The following is a 26,212-nucleotide window of genomic DNA, read 5'->3' on the forward strand; positions in this document are numbered from 1 at the left end:
AACACGCCAACTGGAATAATTACAGGCCTTCACGACACCTATAAACAAAGTGAGACTGTTACTGTTAGACATGTTCTCCCATTCTAATGCATATATGACTAAACAATCGCAGATGTCAATGTTTTATAGAAAGCCAATGGAATCTTTCAACGCCGATACAAAACAGTGATCCAGCACTGTGTCAGGTTCTCACAGCTTCTCCAATATCTATGCCCAATTTATGTGACAATACTAAGCAGACATTGCAGCGCGACTCGTAGGGTCAAGGCAGAAATGCTCTCCAAACAAATTGCAGTCTCTAAAACACATTAAAACAGTGCACTTCTCATAATCAAGCACACGCAATAGCCAAGAAAACAACCAACAGCGCGTTCTCCTTACCGTCTCAAGCACTCGCATCTAGTTCCGGGAAGTGACGGAAGCGCGTTAGCGACGCAGCAAATAACCAAGTGACGCATCCCAGGTAACCGTGCATGCTCCTGTTTTTATAACTCATAGAGCTGCCAATCAGCTAATGCTGCACCTGCACCGTGACGTAATCAAGGTCACTCCACCTGCCACAATCTACCCCTTCATTTTGCATTGCCGCCCCGACGATGGACTAAAGATAAATGGTAATAAATGAAACTTCCTAACTCCAAGGCCTAAACAAAGCTGAAATGGTGTTGGACACAATCTTGGGATTACTGGTAACTCTATTCCTCACCTCTCCTACAGCTCGGGGAAGATGATGGACATTAGGATGCTGACCTGCCCCAACTCTGCCTGTCCAAGGGGAACCAAGTGGTACTTCACTTTCCCTCATGGCAAGATCCACACCACCTACCAAAACTACACCCACAGGAGGGATGCCCCCTGGAAGGCACTCTTGAACCTCAGGCAGGACTGAGTACCCAGCTTCCTAGACACCATTCCTTGAATAGTCCGAGGGGTCTCTGGCACCAATACCACCAAATCAACATCGGCCTTGTCGTACTCCTGAGTGTCTTCCTGATTCTGCACACCATCAACAGATTGATCAACAGGCGAAAACCTCATTCTGAATGCAGGCCTTTAGCAGAGGACGATGCACTCTCCGTACCTTACCCAGATTTGTAGCTGGTGCAATGGCATACACCACACCTCCCTCTTCGGGAGAACGGACAATCTGGTATAATACCAAACTCCACAAGTCTTGGATCTTGTGGCGGCCCCGCACTACATGGTCTCTTAAGTAGACTAACTGACCTTCAGACAAGGGTAGATCTCGAACACCCTGATCGTGCTGCATCTTTCGACGGTCTGCTGCAGCCTTCAGCCATTCACGTGCCCCCTCAAAGTCAACCTGCAATCACCTACGATGTTCCACAACCCAACTGTGTATACTTCCTGCAGCTGGTTCGGGCACCCTACCAAGCAGAAAGTCTACTGGCAACTGGGGTTCTTGACCAAACATAAGGTAATATGGGGACTCTCCGTTACTTGATGAGGAGTAGTGTTATAACAAAATACTACCTGTGACAAACAGGAAGCCCAGTCTCTCTTCCTAGAGCCTGGAAAGGTTCGCAACAAGTTATACAACGTGCGATTAAATCGCTCACATTGCCCATTACCCGCCGGATGGTATTGGGTAGTACGAGACTTTTTCACCCGATAAAGCTTGCAAAGCTGGCGAATGAGAGCAGATTCAAAGTTACGGCCCTGGTCTGAATGAATCCGGCCCGGGACTCCAAACTTGTAAAACCACCCCTCAACCAAAACTTGCGCTACCGTCTCAGCTCTTTGATCACGTATTGGCACTGCCATAGCGAATTTACTAAACACATCAGTCATCACTAATATGTTTTCCTGCCCAGAGTATGAGGGTTCAAGTACCGTGAAGTCAATGGCAAGGACTTCATTAGGCTTCGAAGCTAGTAGATGACTCATAAAGGTGCGTCGGGAGAGAGCATCGGCATTACCATTACTCCTTCCTGACCTATATCTTACCTCAAAGTCACATCACACAACACACTTATGCCCCAAAAGATATTCCCTGAATTTTTCAACCATGGCCCACTTAAGCGCAAGAAACTCTAGTTTCATCGAGCTGTAATTGGTCATATTGCGCTCAGTGGGCCCTAGGCTCCGACTGGCATATGCTATCGAATCCTATCGAAGGGAGGTCGAATCCTCCCTTCAAATTCTTGGGAGAGAGGTGCCCACAGACCCCCATGGCTCACGTCAACTTCTAGAATGAAGGGCTTAGAAAATTCTGCATAAGCCAGCACTGGGGCAGAGGTCAACCTCCCTTTTAGGGCCTCAAATGCTGTCTGACACTGCTCAGTTCACACATGGGTCAAACTCTGCCCTCTTCATTTACCTGACTTGCCTCCAACTATTTCTGCAAACAGCCTATGTAGAGGTGCCACCAATTTGGCAAACCCCTCCACGAAGCGCCTATAATAACTTGCAAAACCAAGGAAGGTCCGTAACTCAGACACAGTCTCAGGGCAACGCCATTGTGCAACAGCCTCAATTTTACCTGGATCAGTTGCTACCCCTTGTGCAGATATAACATGTCCCAGGTACTTCACTTCCGGCTTGAAGAAAGCGCATTTCTCCAACTTTTCCTTGAGTCCTTCCCTTTCCAGACGACCCAAGACCATCTCCAATCTCTCCAAGTGCTGAGCTGCAGAAGAAGAGAACACTACAACGTCATCAAGATATAGAAGCAGGGACTGACCCCGCTGATCACCAAATAGTTGCTCCATCAGCCTCTGGAATGTACTTGGGGCATTACAAAGGCCAAACGGCATACGGTTCCATTCGAATAATCCAAATGGTGTACAAAACGCAGTCTTTGACTTATCCTGCTCGGAAACAGGGACCTGCAGGTACCCGCTGGCTAAATCCAATGTGGAGAACCAGCGAGCCCCAGTTAGTGAATCCAAAGACTCCTCAATACGAGGCAGTGGAAATGCGTCCTTCCTAGTCTTAGCATTCAGGTGACGGTAGTCTACACACATGCGCAGACTACCATCCTTCTTTTTAACCAGCACTATCGGTGATGCATAAGGGCTACAGCTCTCACGACCTATCCCAGCTTCCAACTGATTAATATGGGTTTTTACTACCTCATATTCTGAAGGGGGGATCCGTCGATATCGCTGACGCACCGGAACATTATCCAATAATGGGATATCATGGGAAATGAGGCGAGTGCAGCCTAGGTTGCTCTCGTGACCCGAAAACACTGTCTGATATTTCTGCAATAGAGCTTGAACTTGACTCTGCTCCAGACTGGGCAAAACTGATAAGTCAAGAGATTCAATTTGTTGGAACAAGGGGGAACCCTCCACCACACTCTGGGACTGGACTGCGACAACTACTGGCTTTTCTTCACTGACCCCTACTGGCAAACTAACCATATAAGCCTCCCTCAAATTACCCACCACGGTTTTAGGGCGAAGTATTACTTCCATTGAGCCAACATTCACTACAGGCACATAAACAGTCCCCCATATTACCCTCACCAAAGCAGGTGATGCTAAAAGCCCAGCTGGAAGACCTGACTCGGGGGGCTCAAACAAAATGGTACCGCCATAATACTGGACAGAACAGGTTGCATCAACCAGCTTCATGGTGCCACCTGGGATACGACACACCTTACGTTCGTGCACCCACACCCACCCGACATGGTTGGAGAGCTCCCTAGCACTTTCTTGATGACAATATTGCAAAGCACTTGACACACAAGGCAATTGTGTCACCGCAGGTAGATCAAAGAGAGCGCTGCCATGCTGCCCAAAAAGCTCCGGATAACACCGGCCAAGGATGTTCATCCCCAACACCCCAGGGACATCCAGGCTTATGCCATCAGGAGGATCTCGAACCACCAGGACACCACACCCACTGACCCATCTGCCGCAAAGTTCTACATCTAATTCCAAATATCCGACATACGGAATCCCATTGGCAGCACGAAGTTGCAACCATTGACAATTTTGAAGGCAATCTTGACCACACGGTTCAAAATGCCATCGAAAACAGCTTTCAGTAATTGTTGACACCATCGAACCTGTATCCACTAAACAGGGCACCGACACACCCCCCATAAGGGCACTCACATGTGGACAAGAGGAAATCAGGTTAGAAGCTAAAAGGTGTGCACCTATCTTACTTGAGTCAATTCTTTCCCCACCCAGGCTGTGACTCCGTAACCTGGAGGGAACTAGTTTTCCGACAGTCGGGGAGAATGTGCGCGTCCATTCTCAGCTGTAGAGAACCTAGTCACAGGCGGGGGAGAGTGTGGGAACCTTCGCTCCCAATCACACTATCAAGCAAAATGGCCCGGTCGTTGACACTGTCTAAATATAACCGGCCCAGAACGAGAGGAACGACTACATGATGTTTGAAACCGGATGAAAGTTTGTGTGAGTTGGTAGAACTGTCGTTGTTGCTGTTGTAACATTTCCCTCAACTCACCCAGCTCTGACTGTTGTGGCACCCTAGCAATTTCGACCGGTGCCTCACCACGAACCCCATATTGAATGCCATATGCTAATGGAACTGACTGGCTACGCCCTCTTGCTCCTCCAGGCATCCCCTCCTGTTCCCACCTAATCGCTTCGCTGCGAACCTCTAGTAAAGTAGCAGTAGGCTGGCGACGAACCAACTGCTTCAACTCTCGCCTCAGAACACTATCAACGACATGTACGACAAATTGATCCCCCAATAGGGTTTCTACATTAGGGATAGCATGTGGTGCCTTGTTCTTAACTTCTAAATCGTCCTGATTTAGAATCTGGCAAATCTGGCAACCGGATTGAAACCCCGTTTGGAAACTTGATTAAAAAACCCGCTGGAAACAGGACAGCACTGCCGCCATACAAACGCGGAACACGCCAACTGGAATAATTACAGGCCGTCACGACACCTATAAACAAAGTGAGACTGTTACTGTTAGACATGTTCTCCCATTCTAATGCATATATGACTAAATACCTACCAATCGCAGATGTCAATGTTTTATAGAAAGCCAATGGAATCTTTCAACGCCAATACAAAACAGTGATCCAGCACTGTGTCAGGTTCTCACAGCTTCTCCAATATCTATGCCCAATTTATGTGACAATACTAAGCAGACATTGCAGCGCGACTCGTAGGGTCAAGGCAGAAGTGCTCTCCAAACAAATCGCAGTCTCTAAAACACATTAAAACAGTGCACTTCTCATAATCAAGCACATGCAATAGCCAAGAAAACAACCAACAGCGCGTTCTCCTTACCGTCTCAAGCACTCGCATCTAGTTCTGGGAAGTGACGGAAGCGCGTTAGCGACGCAGCAAATAACCAAGTGACGCATCCCAGGTAACCGTGCATGCTCCTGTTTTTATAACTCATAGAGCTGCCAATCAGCTAATGCTGCACCTGCACCGTGACGTACTGTAATCAAAGTCACTACCCTGCCACATCAACTTGCCAAACCTTGAGTCGGATGACCTACAACAGCACACAGACTTCATTGGACACATTTCACTCCTGTTAGCTAAAATCTTTAATCTGAGGCTTCAGTTGGTCCATAAGCTCTTCTGACGCAGTTATTCTTCCTTTTTTTTTTTTGCAAAAAGAGCTCTCTCTACACGGGTGCGGAAACTCATCTCAATATTCTTAAATTATTAATAAAAATGGTGTGAATTATCCACTAGGTGACAAGAGAGCCATTTAAATCATAGAGCCTTGAGCATTTCGATTGAACAAGACCTTATATTTCTGAGTATTTCAAAACACTTAGTTAAGATCAAGAATTCAGGCTATCTAATGTTTATACTTCCTGATGATCCTGTTGCAGCATCCTGCAACCTCATCACTGTGGGCTGGGTTCGATTCCCAAGCAGGAGGATAACCCAGCCACTGGAGGGCTAACTCTCAGTGCTGGTCACAAGTCCAGGTAAAATTATAGGGCTGTGTCAGGAAGGACATCTGGGTTATAAACCTGTGTTAAATCAAGTATGTGGACCAGATGAACCACTGTAGTGACCCCAGAAATGGAGCAGACAAAACTGCATCTTGCTAATGTGGTAGCTCAGTGGTTAAGGTGTTGTGCTACTGATTGGAAAGTCATGGGTTCGAACCCCAGGTCCACCAAGCTGCCACTGCTTGGCCCCTGAGCATGGCCCTTAACGCTCAGTTGTAAGTCACTCTGGATAAGGGTGTCTGTTAAATGCTGTAAATGTAATTATATTAGAATATTCTATAAGTATTAGAAAGCATATGTTTAAAGACAATTAATCATTGTAGCTGGCTTAAAGACATTCATTCATTCTACAGGAGCAATACACCTTAAGACCTTTACCTTTAGACCTTCAGTGAGAAGAGGCCAACCCTGTGAGGATCCTGAGGAATCTAGAGATGTACCAGCTCCATTTGGATTCGGCATCATAAGAATTCAAACATACAAAAGAGTACTGTAGAGTATCTGACTGCAAGGACATTATTCATAATAACACTCTCTGGTGTTTATAACAGTTTATAATCATACCCTCCAGTGTCACCCAAATGAGGATGAGGTTCACTTTTGAGTCTGGTTCCTCTCAAGGTTTCTTCCTCTTCCATCTAAGGGAGTTTTTCCTCACCACAGTCACCTTAGTCACCTAAGGCTTTTCATTAGGGATAAATACACACATTTAAATGTAGACAATTATTAATCTTGAATTTTTGGATATTAATCTTAGTATAATAAACTTTCTGTACCATATTTCTTCGTTTTTTTAAAGCTGCTTTGAGACCATATCCATTGTTAAAAGTGCTATACAAATAAAATTGAATTGATTTGATTTGATATAAGCACATCATGATGCAGGGCATAAACATGACATGATGTTATCAAATCTTATGATTTTTTTGTTGATGTCAATTTTATTTTAATTTAACAATATTTTAATCAGTTCGATGATCAATCAGTACTAAACTACCATAGGCAATTACCTGTCGCCAATGCCACAAGCCGGCCCTACATGCAAGCCACCTATGCATGTCTTTGAATGTGTCCAAAAAAATCCCTAAAGCACGGGGAAAACATTTAAACTCTGTGCTTGCAGGAAGTGAAGACAGGATTTGAATGATCGTATATCAACACTTATAATTATTTATACAGCCCCAGCCTGTATGTATTAATATGTACAATTTATAACCCTGTAAGAACTTAGTTTAGGTGATTTTGTAAGAAAAATTGTCAAAAATTAACCCCAGTTTCAGATTTTAGGTTCAATTTGTTTAGTGTGTGTTTGACCAGGAGCATCCAGTGGGTCCTCAGTGCCACCATGCTGTGCTATGCAGGAGGGCTTGCTCAATAATACATTAGTCTTATTAGAAACCAGAGCCTGCATGTTGGTTTAGTTATTTCCTGGGAAATGCGAGTCAAGGCGAGGCAATGACAATCTATGTGCATCTTACGTTACAGCCAGAGAGTTTATCTACAGTCTCAGAGTAGATGATTTCTTATTAAAAAATGTGGTGAATTAACTTGTAAAACATGTCACATAAGTTGAGTAGAATGATTTAATATAGCTGAGAGGCAGACTCTAACATAAACTCCAAGCAGAAGATCTCTTGTTGTTGCTTTTACTAGATTCTTTTACTAGGTCTGAACCTCATCTTTTATTTAATACAGGATTTTTAACCTCTGCTTCAGCAGCAAACTAAACTATTTTAAAAAAATTGCTTATTATTATTATTATTATTATTATTATTATTATTATTATTATTATTATTATTATTATTATACTGTAGGCTTTCTTTATTAGCTCTCCTTTACAGTGCACCATGCACACTTTTACATACACATTAAGACCTAGCACAAATGTAGGGTGATCAATACACTTAGGAACAGGTGAGAGAAACCTGGATGAAATCCACACAGACATGAAAAGAATATATGAAAAGCCACACAGAAATTAACCCAAGCTCAATATCAAACTATAGACCCTGGAGCTGTTAGTTAGCAGTGCTAGCCTTTGCACCATCATGCTAATCATATCTCCTAATAATCGATTTGACTCAAAGCTGTAATAAACAGGAATTAGAATAATTCCAGTCTGCATTCCAGGAATGAATGAATACATAGTTAATAAGAAATAATTTGCACATATAATGAATCAGCATCACAATATTCATCGGGTAAAATGGCGCAATGGAATGTTTAATATGTAAACTTGACTGCTCTTTAAATTCTTTGAAAGTCCTGAGGCAGGTGCAGACATGCCCTGCAGGTCCGACAGCCAACAGAGCTGAAACAAACAGGTCAGAAATGAATGAATGAACTTAGATTCCTCATGTAATTATATCACATTTGATATTAGTGTGATTTTATTTATTAAAAAAAATATCATTTGCTTTAATATGAGCCACTAATTAATAAGACATTATGGTGTTAAATAGTTTATTGGACATTAGCATTTATTGCATGCTAACAGTAATCCAACAGATAATTGATAATTGTGGCATCATTATTGTTATTCGGTTTCTGTTTTCTTAGATTTTACTGTTAAGTTACTTCATGTCCAGGAAACGGTGAAACTCTATTATGTGAAATAAGACATTTTTTTTAAAAATATACGCTTTACTGTGTTTAACCAAATACTAAGACTTACTGTATGCAATACCTTTATTTTAAATCCTAGCTCCTGAGGAATGTCTCAAGAATAAGGCTCATTTTAGCTTAAGTAACATTTGCTCACACAGAAAAAAGACACATTTATTTAGCCGATAATCCAACATCAGTCGATACATATGGTCGGTAGCACACGACATCTGCTTTTTATAATCAGCAATAAAGTAGCTGTGAGAGAAAATGGTAGAAAAGTTATCATTTCTGTTTTATATTTCATCAGAAGGATATTCAAGCATAATATTCTGTATGCAAGGTCAGACTTCCAAAATAAAAAGAAACACATAAGCTACAACAGGATGTGCTTAATGTTTTCTATACTGTATGTCCTTGAAAATACCAAACTATCGAAGGCAAGGATTTAAGCAAAAAGTTTAAATTCTATCAAAGCAGATGAATTATTAACTTTACTTGATCGAAATCTGATTGCTTGCCAAATGTGATCGACATCCATCACATTACTTAGCTTAGCCTACAATTGTCATCCTAAATTATTTCATTAGACTCAATAGATCATCTAATTTAGATTAAACCACTTGGGACTCCATTTAGGTGGCTCCTGGTGCAGCATTTAACATTACTCATGAGAGATTTTGGGGAGTTCTGCACTGAGATTTGACATTTTAATGGACTTTAATGGACTAATTGCCTTGCCTTGTATACACAGTAACTATACCTCTGTACTTTGTTGCACTCTGCCTGCTGACTGCTGTGAAGTAATTTTGTTTGTTCATTATTATCCCCAAACTTCCCTTAGTTATAGCTCATATTTAAAGTGAGGTTTAGGTGTACATCTTTCAGAAGGTGTTAGTAATGTGGAAGAACTAAGTAGGCACCAACTAAATACTGCCCCTGTATTTAAGGTTCTTTCACTACTCTCTTACGTTTATCTTATAGCTCCTATGCAGTATCATTCCTGGATACAACCAGTAATTGTTGATGTAAGCCAAAAATCAAGCTTTAGTTCCATAATGTTTACTCATTATTAGTTTTTTGTATGTTGACCTCGTGGTACATGTAAAAGAATAAAATTAGATGCAGACGTCTCAATTTGTCTCAATGTGTCACCAACATCACTCACACACACACACATCTATGCGCCAGGCCCACTCAGTGAAGTATCCAGTGGCACAACACACTTTCAATTATTCAGAAGCTTCTCATAGGCTGAAAAGAGCAAAAGATTCCTTTACCCATCTATTATTTCCACTGGAGTGCTATGAGCTCATGTGCAACACCCATCACAAAACAAACACACTCATGCAAAAACACACACACTGAATCCATGGTATGTGATTTCCTCAGTAATATGCTGTTTTAGTCATAGCTTGGTGTCATGTTGACAGAAATATTGTTGGTCAATAATGATTATACAAAAATGTCAATTCAAATAAACTGGCATTTGCATCGCACATTTTAGCTTTGGAATGATATGAAAAATTCACAGAATAACTTTAACCCAACTCAGTGTCAGAGTTTTCTGTACACAAATGTAATAAGGGTGACATTAAATTCCAGAAAAGTGCAGAATCAGCACAAGAATGGAAATGATATATATACTGTAAATATACTGAATATACTGCATATTTAAAAGGAAGTCAATAAACTGGCCTATCAACTATATACTGTAGAATAATCTAGAAATAATTTTTTATATTATATTTTTGCTTTGTAAAAGTAATAAAATCTTGATTTACTTTGGATCTTGAAGTCCAAACTTGTCACATTTCCTTGTCTACCATATACCATCCCACTCCTGAATAATCTGTGACAAAAAAATATTGTTTGCTGTTGACAGAATCCTCATTAGCTTTTCAAAACGTGCTGAAATCAAAAAGGACAAACTGCTTGCCAAAGAAAAAGGTTGTCTTTCAAAACTGAGTGCTCAAAGAATACCCATGCACACAATAGCATGCTTAATTTCAAATCTGGTTTATTATCCAAGGTCTTGGAATAACAATTAGAACGTCATCCTTTGGCACGACTGATTGACTTCATTCAGCAATGCTCATTCATAAATAGCAACATGATACAGGCTTATAAGCACAATGGGCATCAATCAGACCCTGAGCATACAATAAAGCGCAAATAGAGATACATTGGCTTAAGGATAAATGACAATGAGAAGAGGGCATATAATGAGAGGTTTAATTGCTTGTCTGTATAATTGTAGCGTAGCAAATGAGCTTATGTCCTAATGGATGCTTCTAGTACATTTTGATTTTTACTTTGGCATGTGTGTTTCAGAAGCAACAGCGTTTAAGACTACTGATCATTTGATGCACATTTTTATGGAAAAAAATAGTGGAAATTTACAGGTCCTGTTCCTGGCCCATGCTTGGTTACCAAACTTCTAAAACAATGGAGGCATCAGTTAGAATAATAACATGGTCTTTGCTGTATAATCTGTTTAAAACTGACAATATTGTATGCTAGCACCATTTCAAGTGAACCAAGCTAGCTATCTCGATTATGTCTGAGGTTATAGCAGATAATTGCTATGCAATTATAAAGCAGAGGAAAAATATTGCCAGGTGAGGTGGAATCATAGGCTTTCTACAGGACTTAAAGGTTCAGTGTACAAACGTACAAAACAATATAAATTTTAGATTACGAGGTACACAAAAAGTCCTTCCTTAAATCTTATATATATTTCCATCACTGGTGTTAAAATCAGTGCTCATTGTAATATTATATTTTTACATTGTCTCCTTCACTCCTCCTCCCAACACCCTTTCAACCAAAATCCAATCTGAGAAATTCGGTTTTCTTTTCCTTGCTATGGAAGTTGGAAGGGAGCATGGGAAGGTTTAGGTCTGTGTCCCTGCGCTGACTAGTCCTTAACGGCCCAAAGTGCTGAGTTTTTACCATGTTTTCTGGAATGCCCATCGTCCTTCCTCCCCCTGGTCCAGTGTTCCTCTTTTCTTTTGTGTGCCTCAGACTCTTTATAACCAGAGCCTGCTGCCTCTGGGACAAAAACACTGGTGGTTTTGAACCATTTACCAGAAAAGGTGAGGAGCCTGTAGATGGCCCAGTGTGATGTTTAAGCCCCGCCCAAACCACTTTTCTTGGTGAAATGTCTTTGAGAGTTCTGTGACGTAACCGTGGTAATGGGGAAGTTTGTAAAGCAGATTCCATTGTGCTCAGTTGATGGGTAGTGTGGGTCTTTTCCTCAATGGCCAGTAGGAGGTCTTTAAAACGTTGACCTGCTTTACTGTCTAGATGCATTCTGGGTGATGACACTTTCTCAGTGTAGAACATCTGTATCTTTTCCAATTTGTCATCATGCCGGTGTACAGAATCCTCTCTTGAGCAGTTCTCAGAGTGTGTTGGTCTCAGATCGTGATCTTTGTTTGGTGCTTTGCTGGAGTTTTTCTTACTTTCTAAAATGATTGGAGCATCACAAGAAGTGCAGTTACAAAGCTTAGAGCTGCTTCCTTCCCTACAGGGGCATTTGGGGGGTGATGCATGAACAAGTTCCTTCTCACCAAGAACTGCAACTGACCACAACCAGAAAGACAATAGAAAATAATAACAGTAAAAATACAGTACATATGTATATCATTGAAACTATTTTTAAAATAAAATTTGTCATTTTTTATACAGTATTCAGAGAATACACATAATTGGATATTAGCAATACAACCTTCAGGGAATAGGCTTTCTCTTGTCTCTGTGTTGCTTGCAACGTCATGGTTGGTAAAGATGTCTATGGGCTGATTAGTAGCAGTAGATGTTCTTTGCTCTGAGCTTGACTGCTTCTGCCTAATCATTTCCTCTGCCTTCCTCAGGAAATCTCTATCTTGTGATGGGATCCTCTGTGTCTTACTTGACTGCCTCTGGCTCCTCTCATTGCTTGTCTCATTCTCAGTCTTCTGACAACAAATGAGTAAATGTCAAAAGGAGTTTGTTAAGATGAACTGTATTGCATTTAGCATTGCTGACATTTGCAAGGACCCCTACCTACAATGCAGTATATGGTGAAAGGTTTCTGGTGAACACCTGACCATTACATCTACTGTATATAAGCTTGATGAACATCTCATTCCAGATTTAATACTCATTGGCTGTTGTAATAACCTTCACTATTCTTGGGTAGGCTTTCCACAAGATTTTGGAATGTGGCTGTGGGGATGCTCCTTAAGCCACAAGAACATTAGCAAGATCAGAAACTGATCAGAAACACACACTTGAGTCAGGAGGTCTGGTTCCAATTCTTCTGAAATGTTCTCAAGTGAGTTGAGGACAGTGCTCTGTGAAGGACACGCATGTCTTCCACATCAGCCTTGGTAAACCAGGGATGTGGAAGCCTAGTGGTTAAGGTGTTGGGCTACCAATTGTAAGGTTGTGAGTTTGATTACTCAAATGTAATGTTAGACGCCTTGAGACAAGTGTTAACAGAGATAAGGTGGTTTATTGGGTTTATTGAAGTTATAAAACTCAGTACTCAGAACTCTGAGAATCTGAGAAAAACAAGAAAAAGGGAACCTGTTCTTTAGGAGAGAACAGAGGAACTAAGGCTTAAAATAAAAATGCATGTGCAGGCCCAGTCTGGACAAACAAGACAGACTGAGATGGTCTGGCAAACTTAAGGAGTCAGCATAAACAGATCTCCACATATATGCAAAACAATATTATAAAAAACAAAAGCTTAGCTTAGTAATAGTGCAGTACACTATACTAATCAAACAAAACATAATCATAAGTCAAATACCACTAATATATGATCCAGTTGATTCTGAACCAGAAGGTTATTTTAATCAAAACCCATAATCTTAACCTAAGATCATAAATTTATGTCATAATCATATTCTAAATCAGAGCTCCTATACCATAGGTGATAGAGTATCATCATTGATCATTTTATATGTAGAGATGTGATTAATATAGGTATTAATATAGGTGGATATCTCATACATAGGTTTTTTTTGTCATGGTTATCCGTATTCACGTGTATGTGTATGTATGTGTATATATATACATATACATATACATATATATATGCGTATATGGGCGTATGATCAGTGGAAACCATATACAGACAAAACATAGAAAAATATAGAGAAAAACTCACTCATTGTAATTGTAAAGGGAGATTGGGAGATTGGTCCACGAGACATGTCTTCTGTGTGATACGTGACAAGGAAGAGTACAAGAAGTTCTCTGGAGCACATTTTTAACAATAGTTTTGACAACGCAGCATGTTTTTTAATAATGAGACAGAAGTACTGCAACAGGAAAAAACAAAAGGCCAGATTTGGTTTTTGGTGAAAGGCAGACTTGTTTTCGAGGAAATGAGGGGGGTCACGGGGCGATTCTGTAGAGTCAGGGAAAAAACCCAGACAGGTCAGGTGGATTGACGTAAGAAGGTATAGACGCACCTAGAGGTTCCAGGGTATATATTGAGGAGATTCCTTTGGAGGGGGCTCTTGCTCCTGATTGCTTGCTTTTTTGTGTTTGAACTCTTTTGGGTGGCATGGGGATGCGCTGTTTGGGTTTGTCTTTGATACTTTCGAGGAATTTTTTTCCTCCTTGAGCTCAATGGAAGCAGAGGCTGATCAGCACCAATAAAGAGTTATGCTCATTCTCATCCAGGTCTGGAAAGTCTTCTTATTATTCAAATTCAAATAGTAGTAAGTATAAAGTTTAAAGTGTGATCAATTAATTAGTATTAAATATTAATAAGTATTAAGTATAAGTAATTAAGTATTATTAATTAGTATTAAGTATAATTATTTTAGCATTAAGTCTGAAAGACTATTATTGACTATTAATTTATTATTGACTATTAATTTGGCTGTAATTCACCCCTGGGATATGTCCACTTGGAGGGCGGCTCTCCAAAATTTCCGACATATTTAATGGCACCCCAGATGGGACTTCACAAGGGATAGTGTGATCTGCGCCCGGAATCGGGACCGCTCTCTCAGACGGGTTACAGAGGCCGGCCATAACATTACGGTAAGCAGACGCCTGTTATATTCAAAAGTCTGTGTATAGTGAATCTGTGGCCTGACGTGGGAGGAGTGGCCCTGATGAAGGAGGTGGACCACTACCCTCGAAGTCAAGAACTTTTACAAAAAAAATAAGTAATAAAAAAAATTATGAAAATATAATAATTTATAGGAGCTGGATGAGAAATAGCAAATAGCAAATAAGGTGGTAAAGGGTTCGGTTTTGGTTTTTTGGGTAGATTTAAAGGTTTCGGTTTTTGGGACAAAACCGAAAAAAAATTTCCGACAAGATCAAATGTAAGTTGCTCTGGATAAGGGTGCCTGCTAAATGCTGTAAACATAAATGTAAACCATGTCTTCATGGATCTAGATTTGTGCACATGGACATGTCATGCTCATGTATGTTTAAGTCCTTTAGTTCCACTGAAGGGAAATTGTAATGCTACAGTACATCCAATTTTGTGGCAACACTTTAGAAGGCCTACATATGGGTGTCATAAACTGGCAACCACAATTTGGCTATATAGTTAATATCTTAAGATTAAAGTTTTCTAGCAACATTAAGCAAGAAACACTAACCAAAAAGGTACTACTGACCATTTTGGATAGGTTACTGTACCTGTTGCTGACCCCTCTCTGATGTGTTGCTCCTCTCATTCCACCCAAGCTTGTTTCGAAGGTTCCACTCACTAGATTCCAGCTTCTGAGAAAATTGTATTGTGACACAACCTTCTGATCAGTAGTGACACAACCTTCTGATCAGTAGTCCAACATAAGCTACCACAACCCCCAACTAATCAAACAAGGAACTGTTTTCTGGAATGAAATCCAGCAGCTATACTAGTCACTTGTGCTTAAGATTGGGGACTAATTTTGTAATGGTTATGGACAGTTTACAGAGGATAGTTACGTGTGCATAGTGAGGAACCAACATCTAATAGGTGTACATCAGTATTCAGACCTTAGACATATCTACAGGCTTGAGCACTTTTCAGAAGGAGGTGAATTTGCCTTTTTTCTATGAGGAAAACCAGTGTTTTACCTTCATGTTCTTGGATGATTTCTGGTGCCTGTTCATTTTTTTTAGCAGGAGTTGGTAGGTAGCTAAGATGGTGGTGGGTTTGTTGTTGATGACTGTGTGTATAATGTCTGAGAGGCCATAACCAAGATCCTCAGTCATGTAGTTTAACACAACTGAGTTGAGTTCTTCTGGATGCAGTCTAAGGAAAAAAATATAATTAAGTAAAAAAATAATTAAATGTCTAAAATGGGTTAAATTTAAGTCACTACCTGTTCTTATAGACCAAAGTGTGTAAGGGTCTCGCGCTGTAGCCCTCATTAAGCCAGTTCTCCTCAAGTGCTGCTTTCACACTTGGCCTCTTCGCCGGGTCCGGCTCCAGCAGAGACAAAACAAAATGCACCGCCCCTAAATGGACAAAAAAAAAGTTGATGTGATATGATTTATGAGATATATTTTACTCCAAATCTTTATACTTCAATTATTTTAATAAAACAATGTCAGCAACCATAATTAGCAGTCTTACACTAGTAGCTATAGCTGTATAGTTGCTATATTTGTCTCAAATGCACATTCTCCTCTCTGAGGACTCCTGGTTTTAGCTCTCTTACATCATTGGAGATCAAGTTTAAATGGCACTCTCCTCTTTCTTACCACCTTCACAGCCCAGAGGTTACTGACGTTTGGCAGGTCAGCTTAGCGCTGCATGGCCTGCGTGTGTGTTTCGGTAATGCTACCCAAAAAAGTTGTCTTTGTGCGTGGCCTGCTTGCTCAGGTGGAGGTGTTCTTAGTGTAGTCAGACAGCGATGCTCACAGTTAAACATTCACTTAGGGGCCTCGTTTAACCTCTAGGTTTAAACATTCATTTAGGGGCCCCATTTAGCCTCTGGGGATTTTTAAAGGCACACATACACTATTTTCCCGTGTTTGACTGCAGCAAATATTCTGCAATTATTCGCTTAAGGAAAATGTTATTCATTTTTAATCTATCACGTTCATTTAGGCTTTACTGGAGTGCACAGGAGTATAAAAGGGAACACAAAGGTATGTTAAATGTTCATTAGTTCCTGTTGATCTGCAGCAATATCAATTACATATTGTGTATTTTGCTAGCGTGTTAGACCGAGTGTTCCTCATGGGTGGCCACATGAACAGCACGGTGCTTAAGGGTGTGTCTGAGTGACTGGGATTGTTAAATCTCCTCTGTTGCCTTGTCCATATTTAATGTGCTGGATCAGATTATCAGATAATCAGTGTGAGGAGAAGAACTGTTTGTAACGCGTGACTATCCACACCTCTTATCTAGGTCAGCCATTCCTTCAAAGTCTTTCATTGTCTCTTTCCCACATTGTCTTTCCTGTCTCTGTGTAACTAAAGGTGATATATGTGTCAGCTTGATCTCCTTACATCGTTTGTACTCGATCAGCGGTGTGCAAAGTTTGCTTCTTTAGTTTGTTCTGGTGCTCCAAGGATAATATTGCTAGCCGGGAAGCAGAGGTTACAGCCACCAGTTTAGCATTGTGCAGATGTTTTTGCCTAAATCACACAATTGCCAGAAAGCATGCTGTAGTGACCAGACCAAGGCACACTCTCTCACTCACTCATTTTCTACCGCTTATACGAACTTCCTCGGGTCACAGGGAGCCTGTGCCTTTCTCAGGCATCAAGGCAGGATACACCCTGGACGGAGTGCCAACCCATCGCAGGGCACACACAAACATGCAAACTCTGCACACACAAGGCGGAGGCAGAAATCGAACCCCGACCCTGGAGGTGTGAGGCGAACATGCTACCCACTAAGCCACCGTGCCTCCCTCCTGAGGCACACTAATACTGAAAATAGATCTGTTTATAAAACTGTGGAAATTTCATATACACTTATAAGCAGCCAAAAGCCAATAAGACTGACACATACAAGAAATCCCTAAGAACTGAAATCATTCTTTTCTTTCACTATAACACTAATAAACCCTAATCAGATAGACAAACACACAATCACACAACCAGCTGTACATTCTGTTAGTCACACATATGTTGTATATAGTTATCTATCTATCTATCTATCTATCTATCTATCTATCTATCTATCTATCTATCTATCTATCTATCTATCTATCTATCTATCTATCTATCTATCTATCTATCTAGCTATATTACAGCACAGTGAAATTCTTTCTTCTCATATCCCAACTTTGGAGGTTGGGCTCAGAGCACAGGATTCAGCCATGAAACAGCACCCCTCACTCAAGGGCCCAACAACGGTAGCTTGGCAGCACCAGAGCTTGAACCCTGATCCTCCGATCAACAACCCAAAGCCTTAACCACTTGAGCCACCACTGCCCCATCTATCTATCTATCTATCTATCTATCTATCTATCTATCTATCTATCTATCTATCTATCTATCTATCTATCTATCTATCTATCTATCTATATATCTATCTATGTCATCAATATGGTCGCTATGCCTCTTGATTAGAATTCCCTCAATATGGCTTCCATATCACTTATTTTCATTTATAATGGTAACATTATAAAATGCTCATAATAAAAAACATGTGAGGGAAAAGGTGTGTGTTACCTTTACTAATGTCAGATGGGATCGTGTTGATTTCTCCATTAATCATTTTCTGATGAAGATGTTTTATGTTGAATGGCTCTACAGTGAAGGGAAGAGTACCGGTCATCATGGCAAACATACTCACACCCCTGCACACACACACATACACACACAGATATTGTTTTTTTTTTTTGAAGACAACAGCAGGGAAAATGCTTTATGCATAATGCAGTAGAGTCAATATCAGAGGTTAGAGATGACATTAAGAGATGCCAGCATTCAAAACTGCATAAAAAAATGTGTGTTATTATTGTAATATTCCACACTGTATTTAGATTGATTTTTTTTAGTATAAATAACTAAATAAATGTATACATCTAAAACTTTATATAAGCCTCTGACAAATAATAACAAATGATATGTTTCTGAACTTTTAATAAGTTTTTTACTCGTACCATATTATCTACTGTACTTTTTCCAGTCACACACATATAGAATACTCACACAGACCATACGTCCACTTTAGGGCCATACTTCCTGTGTGCAAGAAGCTCTGGGGCAGCATATGCAGGACTTCCACACTGAGTGCTTAACAGATCCGGGGAGAGAGAGTCTAGCTTCAGAGTGTTACTGAGACCGAAGTCTGAGAGAGAGAGAGAGAGAGAGAGAGAGAGAGAGAGAGAGAGAGAGAGAGAGAGAGAGAGAGAGAGAGAGAGAGAGAGAGAGAGAGAGATTTTTTATACTATTACATGCTACATCAAAGCTCATGTATGCTTTCTATGTTTACTTGTGTATATATTTTAGGGCGAATATTAATATTAGTCGCTGCCGTGATTGATGATCCGAATTGTACATGTGCGAGTTTGTGCTAACCTTTAACCTATAATTGTCAACTCCCAAACTAGGGAAGCTGTTAAAGAACTATTTATAATCCACAATCAGTAAATCAAATGCATAAAAACCTGCTAACACACAAATCAACAAACACTCACCAACTATCTTAATGTTGTTATGTTCATCAAGGAGAAAGTTCTCAATTTTCAGATCTCTGTGTAAACAGTAAGAGGAAAAAAACAAGAAGTTAAATAAGTCAACCTCTCTGTTCAACCTCAAACAATGTTCAGACTGCAGGATTACACAGGGGGTTGTAGAAAAAGTTAAGGAGAGACCATTTACAGAGAGGTTAATGGTTCTTCAACACAACCCACATATTTATCATTTAAATACTAATATTTTTATAATATTTTGTAATATTTTTGCAATTGTGTGTGAAACGGTTTAGAATCTCATGCCTGAAACATGCTATTCCACAAAACCTCCATTAGAGGACTAAAGCATGTCCTCAAACCAAATGATACAAATAATTTGGAATATTCCACAAGTTACATTTTCAACAAGAAGTTGCACCATGCAAATCTCTTGAAGATCATGCAAAGAATCTAATCTTTTTTTCTAATTATTTTCTTTATTTGCAGTAAAATTGACTGATGATGAAAGCAAAATAAAAGAAACAAATATATATAAAACAAAAAAGAATTAGAAACTCTTTACTGTACTGTATTAGAAACTGTACTCATGCATGGATGCTAGTTAATCATATTTTAGGCATTTTCTAATTCTAAAAAAAAGTTTAAGCCTGTTACTCATTTTAAAGCAAAATGATTTCTTAGATAAAATTTTTAATGCATTAAATAATAACAAATTTGTTAATTTCAAGATTTAATAGTGGAAAATTACACCCAAATTGTTGTATCACTCATTTCTAATAAATAAATAAATAAATAAATAAATAAATAAATAATCACACTCCTCAGAAATCAATTGTACAAATTTAATTCTTATATATTTTCATATGTACACGTGACTACACTTGTATAGGAATTTTGTGTAATTTTTTTTTTTTTTTTTTTTTTGCAAATAGACTTCAGAAATTCCTGTAATTTGACACAACCTTAGTTGCAGCTTAGGTACATGGTTTAGGTTTGAGGACGAGAAGACTTTGTCTCAGATTGTACCCTCTGAGCTGAGTGACATAAAGACTTGACTTAGATTTCAGAGTAAGTGATTTAACTCAACTAGATGTAAAGTATGTGGGTAATAAATGGGTTATGAATAGTGTGGAACTTTTGGTCACGTCTGATGGATCTCTGTGTGTGTGTGTGTGTTTATGTGTGTTTTGTGTGTGTGTGTGTGTGTGTGTGTGTGTGTGTGTGAGAGAGAGAGAGAGAGAGAGAGAGAGAGAGAGAGAGAGAGAGAGAGAGAGAGAGAGAGAGAGAGAGAGAGAGAGAGAGAGAGAGCATGATTTTTAAATTACAACTGTTCAGCATGGGACTCCATTAGTGCGGAAGTCTGTGAATGATGTGTTAACCAAAGCAGAAATGAGGTCATTGAGCCCCATGGATTGGCAACACACACACAGACACACACAGACACACACAGACACACACAGACACACACAGACACACACAGACACACAGACACACACACACACACACACACACACACACACACACACACACACACACACACACACACACACACACACACACACACACACACACACACACACACACACACACACACACACACACACAAAGCTTCCCTTGGTAAAAGTCACTGTGACTCATGACCTGTTTATCATGTGTGGCAGTGTGCTGAACCCATTACATTTCTCTGTAGCTGAATTCCCACAAACAGCCAAGATTGCATTTTGCCAAAACTGGATTTTTTTTGTTTTGAACATACTTGTGCACAGAGTAAGAAGTTATTTTAACAAACATAGGGCTAAAAACAGTCAGCATCGTTAAAGATGTCTAGACCTCTGCTAACTAAATGAGATTTCCTCACACGGTGGTCATGTTGTTGAATAGCTACATGCTCGAGTCACATGGACATAAACCTGATCCGTTCCAGGTTCTAATCAGATGCCAGCTGTTAAAATCTCAGTGGCACTTCTGCTCCACAACTCTTTTAACATCATTTTCATAACTTCACTTCCGGGATTGACCAGAGTTTAGATGCTAAATTTAAAACCTTCACTTGAGCCTGCAGTTTTATATTGTATAGAATATGGGGTAAATGTGAATGGTCTTCCCAGGTTTCCACACACTTATTTACATATACATGTGTGTTTATGACAGGTCCCTGGTGGTCCAGTGTCAGGCTCCTGCACTCTCATTGCCATGTCCTGGATTGGAGTCCCATGCAGGGAACCAATCCGGCCACTGAGGGGTTAACTCTCCCAAGCCTGGATAAAATAGGAGGGTTGATCAGCAAAGGGATCTGGTGTAAAACCTTCACCAAAATCAAATGTGCAGATCAAATGATCCGGTGTGGGAACCTCGTACTGTAAGCAGTGGATAGACAAAAGCAACGTGTGAGTTTAGATTTGTCCTTCCTAAGAACTCTTTATTGAAGGTACACATTTTGTTCAATTAAGTGCCTTTGCTTTTCTTTGTTTTTTTCTTCCAGAGTGAACAAACTCAAAATTACATATTAAACAAAGCAACCTCAGTACTCTACTAACCCTCCCTTCCATTACCTGTGCACTATTCCATGTGTATGCAGATGATCGACAGCGGACAGGATCTGTCTTGTGTATCGGCGGACCTCTCTCTCCTCCAGACGTTTGCGTTCACAGATTCTGTCCATCAGGTCTCCTCCGGCACACAGCTCCATAGCCATATAGTAGCAGTTCTCGGTCTCTAGGGTCTCCAGCAGAAGGACAATGTTAGGGTGACGGATCATCTGGTGGATCTTCGGCTCGCGTTTCATATTTTTCAACACGTACGCATCCTGCCGTGCCTTCTTCTTATCGATTACTTTAATGGCCACCTGAGGAAAAAAGCGACATAGAAAAACAAGACGAGTTAATCAAACAAATAAATTGTGAATAGAATCTGTTCTGATTCACCAATGCAAATATGAGAGAATGTGTGTGAGTGTGTGTGTGTGTGTGTGTGTGTGTGTGTGTGTGTGTGTGTGTGTGTGTGTGTGTGTGTGTGTGTGTGTGTGTGTGTGTGTCCAAACACAATTATTGATTGATCTTTTCCTATATGGTATGTCTATCAAAAGTTTTTTGAGCTTGAGTCTAAATTTAATATACAGTATGTTTATCTACAGCTGGATTGGATTCTGCATTACTTCTCGCTTTGGAGAAAAGTGCCTGCCAAATAAATGCATATAGATGTAAATCTAAGCGTGAAAGTAGAGTTCACATAGACATTGAGTTGGAAAGTACAAACACAGCCTTATAATTGAGTAAAGAGACCTTGTCCAGTGCAAGGGCTGAGGCTCAACAGATTCAATCCAAATGTTTAAATGTTAAATTGTGATGAATCTTCAACCCTGTTGTCCATCTGTGGCACAGTTTGTATGCTACTAACGAAGGGGACTGAGCAGCGATGGGGAAAGGGGCCCACATGGCAGGACTGACTTGATGCATGCTATTTAATCAGACTCTTGGCCATCGCTATAGCAACTTTAGAAGCTAAACAAAGTGGTCAGGACAGACTCAGTGACCCGAACTAGGGCTGGACACACAGATATACACATACTCACACGTACACTTATGCACATGTGTATCCACAAAGTGACTGGATTCGGTGACCCTTGAAAGAGTCGATCACCAAGGTGAAGAGACATAGCATTCTCATTTGGGTCTCTCTCACACACACCCTCACTCACACACACACACACACACACACACACACACACACACACACACACACACACACACACACACACACACACACACACACACACACAAATAGTGATGTCCAGCATTACAATTAAAAATGATATTTGAAATTTTATTAGATTATCGGAATACAATTAATTATACTTCATGGAATATCAATCTAGAATGGATTGCAATTTAAATTTTTTTTAATGATTGTAATTTATCCTAGACATTTGTAAGTTATTTTTAATTTAATTTGAATTCTAGGCTGCTACTATAAATTCTGGCCAAAGACGGCGGATGAAAATTAGCCAATTGGGTTAAATCTGTCTTGTTTACTATTTCTTCTGTGTTTATTAATGAGCATTGTCCCTGATAAATAAACAAATAAAATACAATAAATAAAAATAAAAGAACTCTAAACCCATTTCTTAAGATGCAGCACTGATTAGTTTAGTTACTTTGTTATGTTTTTCTTTTTCTTTTAAATGTATAGTCAACAGTATAGCTAAAGCTAGCTATTTTGAAGCTCATAACTCAAACAAATATAGCTTATTGCACCATGCATGCACTGAGACCCAAACACCTGAAGGCTCATGACAAATGTCAGCCATGTTAATACCATTTATGTCCATGCAGATGTCTGAAAATAATACTAGAGAAGTTGGATTTACGTTTCACCAAAATTAGTTGTTGAAAAAACAATCATTTCAGTATATTGTATAAAAAAGTGGTTTAATATTCTATGAGATTTATATCATTAAATATATATAATATTGTTAAACAACAAAGATAAATTTGACAGTCAGATAACAGGCAAAGAAAAACCCAACCATTTTATAAACATGCAAAAATTGAAACACAGCCATTAAATACTTTCATCCAGCTTCTTCTTCTTCTGGCACTAAACCTACATTTGCATACTGGATCATGATTGGCATTAAATTTATGACATAATAACATGTCCGTTACATATTTTAATCTAAACTCAGATTATTAAAAAATGCTTCTTCAGTTATCTTAAAAATATCAAAAAAGTTCAAAAGTTAAAAAAAAAACTGCTTTTATTTAATCTCCTAACCAGAATAAATCATTTCCTCTAAATTTTAATTCCATCTGCTTTGACTATACTATTTTCTGAGTCAATTTCCTTATATGGTCTGTGCTTCCTGCTCTCGGTATTAGCTCATCATTACAAATAATTAATCACTGTTGTCCCTAATTGCTACCTGGTTAGTTATAATGTCTTGGTTTCTCTGAGCGTTTGCCCTAAACACTGTTTAATCATGATGAATCTAAACCTAAATCTAAAGTCTAAACAGAAAAAAGTTCCTTCTTGCTTGCACTTTAACATTGTTGTTAATTATTGGGATTTAACAACATTATTTTTTATTAATCAATACTTCATCAAAGCTTTTTTGTCTGAAGTCATTATTTGAACTTTAGGAAAATACTTGTTTGCACACCATTTGCTTCATTTTCAAATGTTTGTGACCCATTAAATGTGAATATCTCACATAATATGCAGCATAATAATCCACTTTAGTTAGTTTGTGTGATGTGGGATTAGTAATTTATTTTCATAATAACATCACCATGGCAACAGGAAGTGCGGCTAATGAAACAACCGTTTCAAATCCCCTCACACATCGGATATTTGTTACAATTGTTCAGCTTGATTTGAACATATTCATGATGAAAATGTGCTGTGTTCAACAGTTTTGCCATGACAATGTGATCAAATAATACATGCTGCGTTCCAGACAGGAAGTGGTGTAAAAAGTGTAAATCCTCTGTATGCCATAGGATGCGAGTAAATTATTTCAGTGTTCAATGTACCACATAGTCTAAAAATGATTTTTATATATATATATATATATATATATATATATATATATATATATATATATATATATATAGATAGATAGATATATATATATATAGATATATAGATATATATATATATATATATATATAATAATTTTAATAATAAAAAAAGAAAAGTAATATATATAAATAACTTTATACTTTATAAACAACTTTATTTACATTTCTAATAACTGAAAATTTTCCACACATGAATATTTTACATTTAAAAAAAATATATATTTTTAAATGCTTTACTTTTTATTGCACTAAACATTATTAAACTGATCCAATTAAATAATAATTTAATAATAATAATATTAATAATAATAATCTAAAAGAAAATCATATTAGAATTAAACCATTTTAATTAGAAATATCTCCCTTTAGTATGAGATGCAATAACAACTCAAGCTTTAACCTGGATTAATCTCTCAGATGTAAATTTTTATCATTATTTTTATATCAGTGAGTAAGTAAAATATTACTCAATGTCTTTTCTATTAAATTATGTTGTTATATTGTGTAACAAAGCAAGCACTTTTCATCTTTTGGCCATATATCAGGTTTGATGGGAGACTATCACACACGGCGTAAACTGAGAGACAGCATAAAAAATGGATGACAGTCCTTCAACATAGCATTGACTGGCACGTTTAAGCATGTGATGCTATTCTAGTGACTGACAGCAGTGTGTGTGTGTGTGTGTGTGTGTGTGTGTGTGTGTGTGTGTGTGTGTGTGTGTGTGTGTGTGTGTGTGTGTGTGTGTGTGTGTGTGTGTGTGTGTGTGTGTGTGTGTGTGTATCACCTTCTCTCCTGTGCTGATGTGCATACCCTCCATCACCTTAGCAAAAGAGCCCTTGTTGATCATTTTGCCCACCAGGTAGCTTCCTACACGTTTAGTATGTGGGAAGTTTCTCACCAAATCTCTGGGCACTTTCCCCAAACCTGTTGGAACTGCTCGCTCCACCTGCTCCAACTCCCCTGAGTCACATGTCACACCATCTAGAGACGACTTGACCGGAGTGGGCATGGTGCCACCTGCTCCTGTCTTATCCCAGCTACTGAGACGATGAATTGAGGTGAATAAAGGAAGTGAGCAACAACAGGCATGTGTGATGGACGAGCAGAAAGCTGGTGTGAACTGGACTTCCTCTGAGTTCCTCTGGTGATGTTAGTTATCCGTACCTTTGCGAGTTCACTCATCAGTGTAGATGTGATGCCTTCTACATGAAGCACTTTCTTTGTCCACGGTCTTTAATGCTGACTATCAGTTCTCCAGATATCATTATCTTTCTCGCTCTCTGTTGTTTATCTCACAGCTCTTTACTTGTGACCCACCAGGGGATGGTTCCCGAGTCAGTCTGGCTGCTTCAGGGACTCCTTAATGCATGTGTCTGTCTGTGTGTGTGTGTGTGTGTGTGTGTGTGTGTGTGTGTGTGTGTGTGTGTGTGTGTGTGTGTGTGTGTGTGTGTGTGTGTGTGTCTGTGTGTGGTGGATAATTAAC

The 26,212-nt window shown here is 39.3% G+C and overlaps 1 protein-coding gene and 2 long non-coding RNA genes across 6 annotated transcripts; 1 reads left to right on the plus strand and 2 right to left on the minus strand.

The window, feature by feature from the left end:
• Positions 1 to 4,769: 4,769 nt before the first annotated feature.
• Positions 4,770 to 5,346, minus strand: LOC125140021. The gene is made up of 3 exons (XR_007139222.1): positions 5,248 to 5,346; positions 4,970 to 5,164; positions 4,770 to 4,897 (listed from the first exon to the last, which is right to left on the minus strand). It is a non-coding gene; the product is annotated as an uncharacterized LOC125140021 (long non-coding RNA).
• Positions 5,347 to 10,560: 5,214 nt separating this feature from the next.
• LOC113658893 (hormonally up-regulated neu tumor-associated kinase homolog A) lies at positions 10,561 to 25,738 on the minus strand. Its single transcript, XM_027171373.2, has 10 exons — positions 25,514 to 25,738; positions 21,700 to 21,992; positions 19,151 to 19,206; positions 18,663 to 18,801; positions 18,180 to 18,307; positions 15,872 to 16,007; positions 15,624 to 15,801; positions 15,201 to 15,284; positions 12,274 to 12,502; positions 10,561 to 12,127 (listed from the first exon to the last, which is right to left on the minus strand). Exons 1-10 carry the CDS (start codon positions 25,736 to 25,738, stop codon positions 11,364 to 11,366), a joined length of 2,232 nt encoding a protein of 743 aa, XP_027027174.2. The 3' UTR covers positions 10,561 to 11,363.
• On the plus strand, positions 14,120 to 22,921 carry LOC113658894. 4 transcript variants are annotated; one of them, XR_007139219.1, is made up of 4 exons: positions 14,120 to 14,260; positions 14,459 to 14,588; positions 21,299 to 21,534; positions 21,726 to 22,921. It is a non-coding gene; the product is annotated as an uncharacterized LOC113658894 (long non-coding RNA). The 4 variants fall into 4 exon arrangements; XR_003444504.2 differs by having other exon boundaries at positions 14,153 to 14,222; positions 14,501 to 14,588; XR_007139220.1 differs by having other exon boundaries at positions 14,164 to 14,222.
• Positions 25,739 to 26,212: the final 474 nt, after the last annotated feature.

This window comes from Tachysurus fulvidraco, chromosome 23 (genome assembly GCF_022655615.1).
Source record: "Tachysurus fulvidraco isolate hzauxx_2018 chromosome 23, HZAU_PFXX_2.0, whole genome shotgun sequence".
Classification (NCBI taxonomy): Eukaryota; Metazoa; Chordata; class Actinopteri; order Siluriformes; family Bagridae; genus Tachysurus; species Tachysurus fulvidraco.